The following is a 15113-nucleotide window of genomic DNA, read 5'->3' on the forward strand; positions in this document are numbered from 1 at the left end:
CTTTAATTTATGCGGTAGTGGCCATAGATAAATTTCGATTCTAATTATTAGGTTTTAGATAGTCAATCTACTTATATTATATGAAATAACTTTTATTAACAACAAGTTCTTTTCATACAATTGCTTATAAGCAGAGTAACTAATAGATACGAAAGTGATTTAATACTATTTCGATGAAGCTTACACTTTCGAACGCTTCTCATAATTAAATGACATCGTCATGCTAAAAATTTCAAGGTTATTATTGTCAGATAGTAAGTGCCAGTGGATAATTTTAAAAATAATGATCAGTAATCTAATTGTCGCCCTGCAGTAACCAAGATAGTAAATACAATAATAACATTTTATTAAAATACATAGCAAAATATTTATTTTCACATATTGTCTGTATTACAATTTTATTCCTGTTATGTAATTAATATATTTTCAAATAAGTGAACATGTTAAACCTAAGATCACTGAAAAACAAGGGTATTAAATAATTGTGGAATAATTGGAATATCCGAGTTTCAAAAAATAGGCAGCTTAAGGGTGTCATAATGGCATACAACTTGGATTGGATCATTCCTAGATTAAGGAGCCCTACCACAATTTGGAAAATTGCTAGTGCTGTTACCGTATGTGCTGTGGGTCTATTTAGCAAAATTTTAATCCGTAATAGTACATAATTGCCTCATTGGAGGAATATTTTTATGATGCGTATTTTTGTAGATCTCTTTAATCGAGCTAAAGTTCACAATAGACATGTTATAAGCGATTTATTAGATAATAGGCCTAAACAAGTACCTTTGATAACAGTTTCAAATCACCATTCATGCTTTGATGATCCTGGTATATGGGGTAAGTTCTTTAACAATAAAGTAGAATATTGCATAAGTATTCTCCTGAAAAAGCTTGTTATTGGAAATTGGCAATAAGTAATTTATTATCTAAGTTTTGCACTTTATAGTTACCTTGAATATATAAACATTGGTCTGTCATATCACATATTTCATTATAATTGTTTTAAAGTCTTTCACTGAATTGTATGGCGATTTTCTACTCATTTGTTTTTCTAATATCTAGGAAAGTATTATTTACTGTTGTTATGGTTATATAGGAAATTATTATTTTTGACACATCAAATCATCAGCCACAACTTTGAAAATAGAAGAAATATAGAAACTTAATCAAAAAGTTAATTGATTCTTAAGTTATTAGGTATCTAAGACTTCATGAAGACTTATAAAAGATCTTTTGTTTTTTATGCCATAAGATAATTTATATAGAAAAAATAAAGAAGTTCAGAACTGAAGGTTTTGTGTTTGATCTAATTTTTATTTTTCTATAACTAAAATTATTACTTAACTGTACAAAGTACTTAATTGACTGTAAATCTTTCCAACTAAGTTTTACAAAATGAAAGTTAACATAGCAGTTTCATTTTACAAATATTTTCTTTAATAGAGGGAATTTCTAGAACATCTCTATTTCTACTTCTCCAGAAGAAACCGTATCATATAGTTATAAAAGTAAGCTATGTTGTATTTAATGGGAAGAGTACAATTTCCATGGCACCACAATCTGCAATGAATTTAGCATAAATAGACTAAAATTAATCGAAAATGAATAATAAAATTTTTATACATCTTGTTTCGTTTTCTAGATATCAATGCTTGAAGTCATAATTAAACATTAGTTTAATATTTTATAGAACAGATGTCATTTAATACTTTGTCTAGAACATAGATTTTATCACCTTAAATTCAAATAAGTCTTGTAATTGAACAAACTAAATAATTTTTTATCTAATTTTTACATAATTTATCATAATATTCCAATAATATATTTAAAAAACAGATTGCTAAAACAAAATGGGTAGTTATATATGACTTTCATCACTCCCTGATAAATATTACATAATATATGATGAATATAGGAATAGTTCAACATTTTTTTAGAAATAATAGAAAGAAAGAATACTGTTTATAAAATAAATAACAATCATTTGAAGATTTCATTGATAAATAAATGTAGAAATATGTTGTTTCCATCTTATCTAGCAAGAAGTGTGCTTCGAATGCTTTTAAAGGCGAAGACCCCGTGGGGGTAGATTTTTTCGTCTTTAACTATAGATATCTCGAAAATGGAGCGAGATATCGAAAAATTTCATTCCTCATTTTCGCCACGGAAATCGTACTCGTGCCTATTTAATGATTCGTTTCAAATTTTTCCGAGTTACCTGATTCTATATGTATTTTTAGCATGTTAGACAAAGTAATATTAAGTAACAGTAACTTTTTGAAGCTTTAGCAGTGATAACAAAGTAAAAAAGTTTTTATGAAATAACTGCTATATTATAATTACTGAATACTTGTTTTGCTACGACTATAATTATTAATTATCTTGCCTGTGATTTTCATTTAATTTATTGTACATTTTTTCAATTTTTAATGCAATGGGTGTCTAGCAAATATTCTTTCAAACAAATATTACAGACACTAGATGTGATTCTATGTTCATTTAACCTACCTAACTCACCTGTATTGAAACATTCCTCCTAAGTGAGGTAGAGCTTATTTGAGGATGTTACACTTAAGTGGGTTTTCAAGCATACTTCCCCAAAAAAACTTCCACCTATAACTTCATAGTTGGTATATTGGTCTATAAACTCACGTCGCAAACCGATAAATGAAAATTATCAATACTGTATAGATTAGGTTAGTTTACCAAACGATTTTTTACTGCTTCTACAAGATGTTTATTCTAACGACTTTCGTTGATATTTTTGAAATTTAGGTATTGTTGGAGATGTCCTTGCTACAATCACGGATTATTAACCAGTTGGCACAAGGCGCCTCTGGATATCTGTGTGTAGATTCTTGGCTACCCTATATGATTTATTTGATGATTGTTCTACAATCATTTATTAATTACTTTTTTTATAGGAACATTAAATTTGAGGCATCTTCTAAGTCCTAAGGTGATGAGGTGGTCACTTGCGGCGCATGATATTTGTTATACTTGCGCTCAACACGCGTATTTTTTCAGTCTTGGTAAATGTATACCGGTGGTTCGAGGTGCTGGGGTTTACCAGGATGCCGTGGACTTTTGTATAGAACAACTTGCTAAAGGCGGATGGGTGCATCTTTTTCCAGAAGGTTAGTATTCAGTTATGTCAAAGTTATACTGTATAAAACCTTTTATACTTAAATCTGGATGCTAAAGCTATAACCGTAAAGTAGCATTATCACATTTGTTGAACTTTTCTCCAGAAAGCTTTGAATATTGGTTTCTGAAGTTTATAATGAATTGTTTCTTATTATTTGAATTCAATGTCTTATTCTTTAAACATTAATATAAGAAGCAAAAATCAATTTGGAATGAAGCCGGTCTCACTGCAAGCACCAGCAATATTCAGTCTTTGTCTTTTTTTTATACGAGAGTTGTCAGAGAAGTTTTAGTTCTCTTCCTGAAGATGTCAGCATTTATCAATAAAAGCTTGGAAATATATTTGGGCATGCATTGAGAAATTTTCATTAAAATTTCAGCAATTTTGGACGCTTAGTTTCTGTATAAGTAAATCATTCAATTGGGTTTTGAATATAGAATTCAAAATATTTTGTCCAATGAAAAGTACAAATTTGAGAATAAATGGGATTGCACTAAGTATGAAAAAAGATACAACATTCGGAAGTGTAGTTTCCATCGATAAACATCTAGCTCTTACTTGATGCTTTCTAGCTATATCTGTTCAAGATGTCGATGCAAATAATTTCACTAATCGTAACGATGTGTCGGCGTTTTACCAAATTTCTTCAAGGCAAGATAATTAACGCTCGGGTACACAGTCTGAATCATAATTGAAACTACTCGAGGCCAATGGTTTGCAGGGTCCCACTTTCTGTTCTTATTCATTTATTTAGGAGATCGACACGGAACTAAACAGATTGGATACTGAATCTAATTTGAGAATAAAATTAACATCGTCGAGTATTTATTACTATGTGATAGTGAACATTATCATAAGCTCGAATTATATAAGATATAATTTACTTTACTTGCTATTCGTCTATTATAATTCTATTGATAGGGTGTCAGGTGTGTCTGGAGCGTATAGAAATACAAAATGTCCGATTCATTATCAACAGATACGTTTTTATCTCCAATATATTTTTATAACCAACAATTTTCATCGTAACTATGTCGCCTCGAATTATATAGACACTAAAATTTTGTTATCTATTTCAAGGAAATTACCGAAATTAATGTAAACTTAACGTGTTTACTCCGCCTTTGGAATTTGAACACTTATTTAAGGTGTAGTTACCTAAAATGTTCCTTACAGTTTATAGTAATTCATCATCACATAAAATCGAAATGTGTAAATTTATGGATCGATATTATAAGAGATTTTTTTATTAAACCAAAAATTTTACTAAACAAATTGAATAGAGTATTTTAGACGAAGTTCTTATTGGTTTAGTTTATGGTTTCAATATAGCGTAGCAGCATCTTAGGCTGAGAAAATAGATTGATCATGAATTGTAGTAGTGACACTAAGAAGTAATACATAAAAAGATAAACCACATAATAGAGAGCTTGCTAATCCGTGGTGGCGAGTAAAAAATTAAATAGGGACTATTTCTTGGTAGTTTTTAGTCGTAATCAATGGGTTATAAATTTATATAAGCTTCTTATAACACACGCTCAACAAGAACTTGGGAAAAGAAATGAAATGTGTGGTTCTCTCCTAAAGAAAAAAAGCAGAACGGTTAATTGGTAACATCATTATCAGAAGAAAGAAGGGAATTATTCCATTCAGGTTTTAGAGCCATGGAAGAAAGGTATTGACGCCGGTGAAGCTTACGATGAATTTTTTCTGAGTAAATTATCTTAGAAAATATCTTGTAATTCCCCACCAAAAAAATCTTTGTTTGTCAAAACTTTCTAAATATCTCGTAAAGGCAATATGACAATATGTTGTTTTCTCTATAGTTTTCCATAGAGTTATACGAACATGTAGTTTTCGATATCGAATACTCTACAGAAATACCATTCCCTATCATATTTCTGTACAGTTTGTGCGCCATGGTCAAATATCGTGTCAGTGTCGTGTTTATGTTTGGCATTTAGCCTAACCTGATAATTAATTCCATGTTGAAATGATTTTATTTAATTTTCTGTTCGATTATGGACTTAAATGTAAGGACTTCTGGGTTGCGGTAGAAGTTTGCCAAGTAAATTCTCGGAAAAAACCAAAACGTAAATAGGTTTGGCTTTGGAATTAAAGGAAAACAAGCCGTTCGACTTGGAACGTGTTGAATTGTTAAACAACGAGCTTCTGCAAAAAGATCCAATAGCATATAAAAACTTTTTAAGGATGTATCAAACACAACTTGATTATTTTGTTTTAAATGAAAACGAAACCAATTAAACATACAAAATACCCGATGGTAAGTAAATGTCAATTGTCAATGACTTTTGGCAGCTCTATACGACCAATAAGAGGCGTTGTTTTTGTAAATTTCAATATAGAAAATTACAAAAGTGTCATAATTAATAGACGTAAATTTCCCTGTACAGGAAATTGTACAGTTTTTGTCGATATTGACAACTGTTCGGAAAACGATATCGAACACATTATATGGTCTAAGTTATAAGACTATTAAATATATAATGGTAAATTGATATATTTATAATTGCTGCGATCACAATTTTAATTTCATATCAGATGATTTTCCCATTAATTCTTGTATATTCTTCGAATTTTGAATAACTTTTCACCGTTATGAATCACCTCTTCAAAGAAACCGTACGAATAATATTTGATAATAAATTATGGAAAAAATAAATAATTGAATTTCGAGGTGCCAATTAACGCTTTATAAGTAATACCATTATTTTAGGTGATTAACCTTGAACTAGATGAACAAATTATACAATTTATGCATTTAGAAGTGTTTTAGTTAAGATCAAAATGAATGATCGAAAATGTATATATCTATTACCAAAATTTTATTTAACTAAATCCATTGTAATGCGATAAGAGAAATAATACAGCAATCTCAAAAATAAAGGTCAATCCATAAACTTGATGTTCGGTTCGCCGACCGTCATTCGTCTACCTTTCACAAACTAGTTCAATGGGCCGCTTTTTATTTAAATAAAGAAAAAAAATCTTATGTTTATAATATCGATTAGCACATCGAAATTTAATGTTTCAGAATAAAAAATTCAGTTCATGAATGTATTGAAACTTTTTTTTTATTTGTAACAAATATTTTGCTGATAATTATCATCTTGTTTACAATTTATTTCGAAAATAAAAATAAATATTAATAATTACGAGTACATATATGTTTTTAGGCATCAACTTATTTTAGATTTAAAGGGATTTATAATACAGGACGCAATTAACTAAATAGATTAATATCGAGTTGATAATTCATCAATTAGGATTTTAATCATAAAGAATATTTAACTTGAACGGTATTGAAAATTTGTACGGGATATTTGTATAAAGAGAGCCGCGTATTAACTACAAGTTTTATTTACGAAAATATGCTATTGGTAGTTGTTGAAGTGTGGGTGTGAATCCTGATCTCAAGAAGAAAGAAAATACTCGAACTTGAATTAGAAAAAGAAGATATGTGATTAGAAAAAGATCATCTTCTCTAATAATTTTTCAACTGGGAAAATCCAAGGTAATGAATCAACTAAATATGTTGAAAGAGGCCTGAACGAATTAAGTAAAAAATTTAAATCGAACAGATCATCATCTCATTACCGTTCAAGTTTTGTAATTACTACAAATGAAAATTCTTCTTCTTCTACTTCTTGGAGATCTGTCGATCTGTTAATTCTGAAGCTGCCTCTGCATCTTTTCCTGAGAGGTGGATTGCCAACTATCTTTCCACCTTTTAGGTGGTCTCCCGGGAGGCCTTGAGCCGGGCGGGTTGTTTTCTAGGACTATTCTCGGAAGTCTGTTCTCGTTCATCCGTCTTACATGGTTGTACCACTGCTTCTTACGTTGTCTTCCCCATCTCACAATGTCTTGTATCCCGCATTGCTCTTTCACATCTGTATTTCTTACTCTGTCTCTTCTTGTTTTCCCCACTATTGTTCTCAGTGTTTTCACCTCGGCCACCCTCAGCATTTGTTTCGTCTTGTTAGTGTCCTCGCGGACTTCCGTGCTGTACGTCATGGTGGGTCTGATACAAGTCTTTGCACATGTACCGGTTGGATCAGACTATATCTCGTAGGCATCCTGATAGTGCGGATGCTTCGCCTGGTCATCCGATGGGTGGATTGAGTAGCTCTTCGGATGACACTGCCGGTCCCAAGCCCGGATAAAGGAGGAGGGTTCTCAGGCGAGGTTAGCTACCTACCTGGGGTAAAAGAACCAATTGGCTCACAGAACTGAAAATGAAAATTACATTCGAAATACCTAAAAATTTTTAAACAGTAGAAATAAACTCCAGATGAACAATCTTCATTAAATATTAACAAAACTTCAGCTTGTTACAATGTCTCTAGTTTTGTTATTGGCCTGAATTTTCCGGGGCTTTTTATATACAGTTTGATTATTTTAATTTGTTTCCTCAGCAACGATATAATAAAATATCGCGAATTTTGTTCTACTTTAAATGTACCATTTTTATTTTTAGGTAAAGTAAACATGACTAAAGAAAATATGAGGTTTAAGTGGGGCGTTGGCAGAATGATCTACGAAGCGCCTGTAACGCCCATAGTTTTACCTATTTGGCATATAGGAATGGACGATGTGTTACCTAATGAACCGCCTTACGTTTTGAAATTTCGAAAAAACCTCACCTTCAACTACGGCCAACCTCTAGATTTATCCGAAATGGTTAACACTTTAAGAAACAAAAATGTTACCGAAGAACAGGCTAGGAAACACATTACAGACTTTTTGCAAGAAACGTTATTAAAGTTGAAAGAACAAACAGAAGAATTGCATCAAAAAAATTTCAAAGTAAAATCATGACAACGGCCTAATATTAGTGATAAATAATTATTTTTAGGTATATCAGAACAGATTGGCTTGTATTTAATTTTATTTTTAAATTGTTAATTATCTACACCGGCTATATTAAAAAAAATCTTTCTACTCATGCCATTTTAAGCTTTTCGATTAAAAGTCTTATGTAGTCGATCAAGAACAAAGCATAATAATTTCATAAACATTTCTAAAAAATATTTTATAAGGAAAAATATATTTCAACATAATGCGAATGAAATTCATTAAGGTATTTCTATCGGCGCAGATGAATTAGATTCAAACCTACATTTACGGGGCTTAGTATTGTGCGATAAGTAGAAAAAATAACTAATAATTGACAACTTCATAAAATAGCTCTCTTACAAATTATAACACTATCGTTGCTCTAAATAGTATATATATATATGTATATATATATATATATATATATATATATATATATATATATATATATATATATATATATATATATAAGTGGTCTAGAAGCAAACCCCCCCAAAAAAACGTGTTTCCAGTCTTTTTTAACGTAAACAAATGATTATATTATTGCTTTTTATAAAATTTGTTATCATTCTGGAATTATATTTTCAATAAAATACAATGGGGATGACGTGCATTGCGATTTAGTATCGATTATTAAATTTCAACCCTTAACTGTCATGGCTAAAACTTTTTACGGGTGTACCATAGCAGGATGAAGTTTGATTGCCCAATCTTCTAACAACTTCTGATTTTTGTTACAGTTATTTTCACCAGGATCACATTTGGGCATCTCTCCTATATTATCTAATGTTTGTAAGTTTCCTAGAAAATCTAAAGCTCCATGGTTACGCTCTTTAACAATAAAAACGCAACTTTTTGGTAAAAAACTGACTGTAAGAGGCATAACTGGCGCAACACTTCTCCGCTAGCATGATGTTTGCAAACATATCTTCTTCATTTATCACAAGTTATGCTTCCCTTTTTTTTGCTTAGGGACAAATCTGACATCGTCCTCTTTTTTACCCACCATTCTTCTGGATCTAGATAATCTTATAGGTTTGATATTTACACGTATCGACTATGCTTTTCTAGTTGAACCTGTTTTTTTCTACTCAAATAGGGAATGTTACTATTATACATTAATCTATGATTGTTTTACAATTAATAAAATGAAACCGTTATAAATGCACTGCCGACTGCTTCGAACAGTCACGTGAGTATAATATTGTTGTTTATTGGCTGTCCTGCATACAGTGGAATTTGAAAATACGATAACGAGTTTTGAATATCTAGATGTATATATGTATCTAGACCACTCATATATAAGCACAAGAATAAGCTTACACTTTCTAAATAATTGCACAAATCGTTGCGTATTCCTTTTTTTGGAAATCTATAATTATTCATAATTGCATAGAGATATAAAATGATTTAATGATGCAACGTATAAGCTTCTTTAGATTACATGAAAAAACAGTGAAAACTAATGAATTATATTGGTTACTAAGGACACCAATATTTGCTGCAAATAATACTTGTAATAATAAAAGTCATGAGGAAACCTATATCATAACTTTGACCACCAAAAAATCATATTTAAAGTTAATTTTTTTTTGTTAACATAATATTCAGATACTGAACATTCTTTTTACTACCATTTATTTTCATGCTTTCGGTAGCTGAAAAAAATAACGCCCATTCGTATAAGTGTTAGTAAATTATGTAATGGTAATGAGATGAGTATTCAGTATGGATATTAAAAATTGTTTTAGTTTTTCCATTGTAAGGTTTACTTTATATTGGATGATTAGCTTATACACCGGAGTTTAGTAACTACATTCTCTTAAATGATATAATAATAATATTTATGATAAAATTATAAATTGTTGTCGGCCTCACATTTTACAATTGTTCTATAAAATAAAAGCTGTTTCATAATGTTGTTATAGCAAACTGAAGTTATTTTTTTTTCCAAATACACGCTATATATCATATTAAATTTTTATTCACTTTTTCTATTCACAGTATAGGGTTTATGATATTTAATGAATTTGTTTAAAAGCTAGTACTCTGTCGTTATATCAATCTTTTAGTGTTAATAACATGAAGGAATGACTGTCGTTATATCAATCTTTTAGTGTTAATAACATGAAGGAATGACTGTCATTATATCAATCTTTTAGTGTTAATAACATGAAGGAATGACTGTCGTTATATCAATCTTTTAGTGTTAATAACATGAAGGAATGACTATAGTTTATTTCAGAAATGTATGGAGCAATAAAAACTCATTAGGTATGCAAAGGTACCACAGAGTGACCCAACGAATATTAGCCACTTTCATAGTTTGGCATTGATTTCATTATAAAAATTTTTTTATCAAGTGTAGGTAGTACCACCCGGGTTAGGGTCAATTTATGGGTTTAGCCTATTGTTATCCATTCACAAACACTGAAAATATTGTGCCAAAGGCGTGCCGGTAGGATACTCGTAAAAAGGAAAGAATTTTATTTTAACAGAATAAAAATTAGGCATTATGTACATAGTATTAGGTACACTTTTATACAAAAAATGAAATTGATGAAATTGGAGTCTTCTCTATGCGCCGAGAATGATAACTTGCGTTATCCATAACAACTACTGAATCAGCCGGAAGATATTTTATCAATTCATCAAAATAGTCTTCAAAAATATGGACGATTATTAGTCTTTTCCCTTTACCTGAAGGCACCTTAATACCCGTTGACAGGCCTTCCATGAAAGCTTGGCGAGTACTGGTTATATTTTTGTCTTGCCACATTCTTTAATCTTTCTCTAATCCACATCTCATCAAGATAAAAGATTTTCTTCTGCTCTGTTCTGTACTGCTTTATACTTCTTAAGTATTTTCGTCGCCAGCAAACAATTTCATCGCTTTCCAGTAAAAGTGCTTTGCGGTTATCTAGGGTGGGTATTTCTTTTTTAAAATAAAAAGAGTGAACTTTTCTTCGAATTATACTTTATGTGTCTTCATCAAGGACTTTTATTGGTCTGTCTGGACTTTTCTTGGGAAGTTCTACTTGGCCTGCTCTCTTTCTCCCCCGCAATAATTTAAAAACGGTGGACTTTCCAACTCCAGTCAATCGGGAACATCAATCGACAGTTTCTTGTACAGTAAATTTCGGGTAATCGTATTTTATACAATCGCGTACATTTAAAATAATAAGTTTTGTGGAAATTAATTGGAACATCTTTTCGTTGTTGTAAATATCGCGATTTTATTACTAATCTTATAATACTGTGAACACTATTTACGGCTTAACAGCAAATACTGATGCGTTAAACTAAACAAATATACTTATAAAGGTCTAAAAATTTCTTCTTCCGTCGCATGGTTAAGCCGAATCTGAAGTAGGGTTGGAATTAGGCAGAGGCACTAATAGAAGGTTAAACGGTACCTGTTAAACGCAAAACGTAACTGTATAATCCACTAATAGACTATAAAATGCCGAGGTTATTAAATTATTATTATAAAACATTTTTGATGAATAAAGATCTTAATTTTATTTCTACACATAATTACTATTGGACAAATTTCAGCATTAATAGATGTTACAGTGAGCTTTTCATAAAAAAATAAATTCGTACTCTACCAATCAAAAGTTTTTGCCCACCCTATAGTTTGCATGATACACAACAAATAAAAAAAATACAATCGATTTTGATATTTATATTTCAAAGAACATATATATTACAAATATAAATTTATTATTCATCGATGTTACCCCCTTTTGCTTTTATTATATCTGTGCACAATTTTGGCATTCTCTGTATACATTTCGACAAATAATTGTCAATTTGGTTCTAATCGTTTTTTAAACACTATTTTCTGAATTACCTGACCAATTTATTCCACAACAATTCAATGGATTGAGGTCGGACGACTATGACGGCCAATCATTACTTTCGGTACATTCTTCCTTTCCAATTACTTTCATATATTCAAATATACGGATCCTTGGGATAGTTGTAATGCTGGAAGATAAATTTTCTTTCCGATCAGACGCTGGTTAAAACTCTCTTCCACTCTAGGCAAATCTCTAGATTTTAATCGATCTGAGTGTTGTGGTTTTCAAGACCGCCCTGAACGTTTTCTATCGCCCAAACTACTGGGCTGATACATAGTTTTTTAAAGTTGTACGATACTTTTGTCCATATTATGAAGACTAGCGATTTGGAAGAACGAAAACAATTTTTATAGGAACTTTACAAAAAGATGTCTTGGTCCAAAAAGTATAAAACCCAGCACTTTATGGCGCTTCACAGGGTAACTGAGACTAAATTACAATCATATAAAGAAACAATTCACAGTTAAAGAATAATAAATAAATTAGCCGGTACTTGCAAGTTTATATTACTATAAGTGTAATTGAATAATTTCAAATTGTAGCCCGTAAATTGTATATACAGAATGAGCCACAGTCCATCCTGATATTTGGCATTATTCGTTAGGTTTTTGTGAAATTCTGAAAAAGAAACAATTAAAATTCTTCAAGTTCCTCGTATCCACTCACCCTACAAATAATTTTTAAATAAGGGATATACCATGTGAGACACATCATCAGAAAGACTAATTGTTTTCGATATCTTAAATATGATACGCAAGTCTATAGTTTGTGACTATTTGTTATTAAGTTATATATTATATATAAGATTTATTTCAAGTTCCAAAAAATTAGCTGCACATGTATAAAGAACAAAACAATACATTTCTGTTATCTTGGTATCGAGAATTCTGCGATTTTGAAAATTCCCATAATTTAGGGTGGTCCTTATCTTCAAATTAAATAAACATTCAGAAAGGATACTGTTGAACATTATCTCATAAATATCAAAAAAATATATATTCGAAATGATAAAGTAAACGAAAATTCTTCGAACAAAGACAAAGGTATTTAGGAAGTAAACCATCGATCCAAAATAAACAAACTATTCCACAAACAGATACATACTTTCGAACTGCATTCGAAATTCTTCATATACTTGCTAGAATTTGCACATTAAAGCACTTTGGAGAATAAATATTGCGATATCGATTGAATGAAATGAAAATAACACTCAACTGTGTTGAAAATTCGAAAGAAAATTAAATTATTAGTTTAGTAACAATCAATTATCATACAAATATGTATAAAAATGTTTTCTTTATTCGATTAATAATGAGAGAAAAGAATTTTTAGTGTGTGAAATGTGAAAAGCGATTCTAAACAAAGAGGTGATGACGAAAAGTGTATTAAATGAAGAGATAATTTTCAGCAGTAACTGTTTCATTGAAAAATTATGCATATGTATAAAGAACAGAACAAAACATTTTTGTTATCTTTGTATTATTTTTGATTATTTATCAAGAATTCTGTGATTTTGATTTCAAAATTTCCCATAGTGTAAAGTGGTCCTCATCCCCAAATTAGATAAACGATATCAGAAAAGATTCAGTTGAACGTTATGTTTCCTTTGAATATCAAAAATAAATTCGAAATGTGAAGAAAAGTTATCAGTAATCAACCCTCATTATATATTGTTATCTTCGTATTATTTTGAGTGTTTATCGAGAATACTGGAAATTTCTCATATTGTAGGGTGGTTCTTATATCCAAATTAAATAAACAATCAGAGAGGATTCTATTGAATGTTGTTTTTCTACGCCATATCTTCGTTTTTCGAATTAGTGATTTTTTTATTGATTACAGGTAAGCACATGAAAATGTTTGTTAATTGAAGAACGTAGAATGTAGAATAATGTTATTGACATTTATTTCAAGTTCCAAAAGAATAGCTGCATATGTATATAGAACAAAACAAAACATTTTTGTTATCTTGTTATCGAGAATTCTGTGATTTTAAAATTTCCCAGATTTAAGGTGGTTCTTATCTCCAAATTAAATAAACAATCAGAGAGGATTCTATTGAATGTCATCTCATGAATATAAAAAAAAATATCGAAATGTAAACACACATTTCTTGAAACAAAGACAAATGCATCCAAAAAGGAGCTGCACGGTCATTTTTCGTTATCGGTATTAAAGCCTCTTTATAATGTGAACAAACTATTCCACAAACGTGTTATTTTTCAAATATAGCGAATATCATCCCAAGGATACTTGGAACAAAAAAAAGGGTCTGAAAATGGTCAATAACAGAATATAATATAAACGAAAGATTTCCAAAATAAACACACCAGACTCCATTGTAAACCATTAAAAAAAATTGAATACTATACACAAGAAAATTTTTTTATAGAATAACCATTGTTTTTCTAAACATACGAGTATGATAACTAAAATTACTAATCAGTGAGGAGGAATTCATTCAGATTATAAAAATCCTTGAGTAATTTTTTGGAACAATTGAGAAAATTTGAGGTTTAATTTTACGGTCTTTGAGTATAAATCTTGCTTAGATACTATTCATACAGAATGTTCTTTACTTTTCAATAATAATGTTTGAAAATTTTGTAAAACTGCAAAAAAATTTATAATTCGACTTGGTTCGAATATTTTCATAATTAATTTCAGTATTTCCTTCATACGAGGTACATTCACAATGTGAGTTCAATTTCTACGTTACAATGAAGACGGTGTTGGGGATGATAGGGGATGAAGCTTTGGTATCTTACGACACCCCTAAGCAAATTTTGTAATCTTGACAACTCATTTCCACCTTTTGGTTAGATGTTTCGCCGTTTGATTTCAACAACAAACAATGCACATGTGAGTGCATTAAGAAATTACACCGTCCAATACAAAACAATCTCAAAGGATTACTGTCAAATGGTGTTTGTTTTTTTCCACGATAATGCCCAACCTCACACTGTGACGTGACATAAAAACTGCTCCAAGAATTTGGCTGATGTGTGTTTGATCATCCTCAGTACAGCTCGGACCTCGCTCTTACAGACATTCATCTTTTCTTTCAACTAAAATCTTTCCTTCAACTTTGACGACGAACTGAATAAACATGTTACAACATGGTTGCAAACACATGCGGCAACCTTCTATAAAGAAGTCTCACAAAAACTTGTGCTACGGCATGACAAGTATCTACAAAATGTTGGAAACTACATAGAAAATTACGTTAACAGTATAAA

At 30.5% G+C, this 15113-nt stretch overlaps 1 protein-coding gene across 2 annotated transcripts; it reads left to right on the forward strand.

Annotated features, from left to right (window-relative positions):
• The first annotated feature begins 225 nt into the window (after nt 1–225).
• Nucleotides 226–8122, forward strand: LOC130440730 (tafazzin). Of its 2 annotated transcripts, none has more exons than XM_056774036.1 (4): nt 226–660; nt 712–840; nt 2928–3140; nt 7650–8122. In XM_056774036.1, exons 1-4 carry the CDS (start codon nt 540–542, stop codon nt 7988–7990), a joined length of 804 nt encoding a protein of 267 aa, XP_056630014.1. In that variant the 5' UTR covers nt 226–539; the 3' UTR covers nt 7991–8122. The 2 variants fall into 2 exon arrangements, with proteins under 2 accessions (XP_056630014.1, XP_056630015.1); XM_056774037.1 differs by having other exon boundaries at nt 226–654.
• Nucleotides 8123–15113: the final 6991 nt, after the last annotated feature.

This window comes from Diorhabda sublineata, chromosome 2 (assembly GCF_026230105.1).
Source record: "Diorhabda sublineata isolate icDioSubl1.1 chromosome 2, icDioSubl1.1, whole genome shotgun sequence".
In the NCBI taxonomy this organism is placed as follows: Eukaryota; Metazoa; Arthropoda; class Insecta; order Coleoptera; family Chrysomelidae; genus Diorhabda; species Diorhabda sublineata.

Excerpts from the sequence above, each read along its gene's own strand:
- LOC130440730 (XM_056774036.1), top strand. The coding sequence starts at position 540 with ATGGCATACAACTTGGATTGGATCATTCCTAGATTAAGGAGCCCTACC. Across the intron at positions 661-711 it reads CAAAATTTTAATCCGTAATA|ATCTCTTTAATCGAGCTAAA; the intron begins GTACATAATTGC and ends GTATTTTTGTAG. Across the intron at positions 841-2,927 it reads TGATGATCCTGGTATATGGG|GAACATTAAATTTGAGGCAT; the intron begins GTAAGTTCTTTA and ends CTTTTTTTATAG.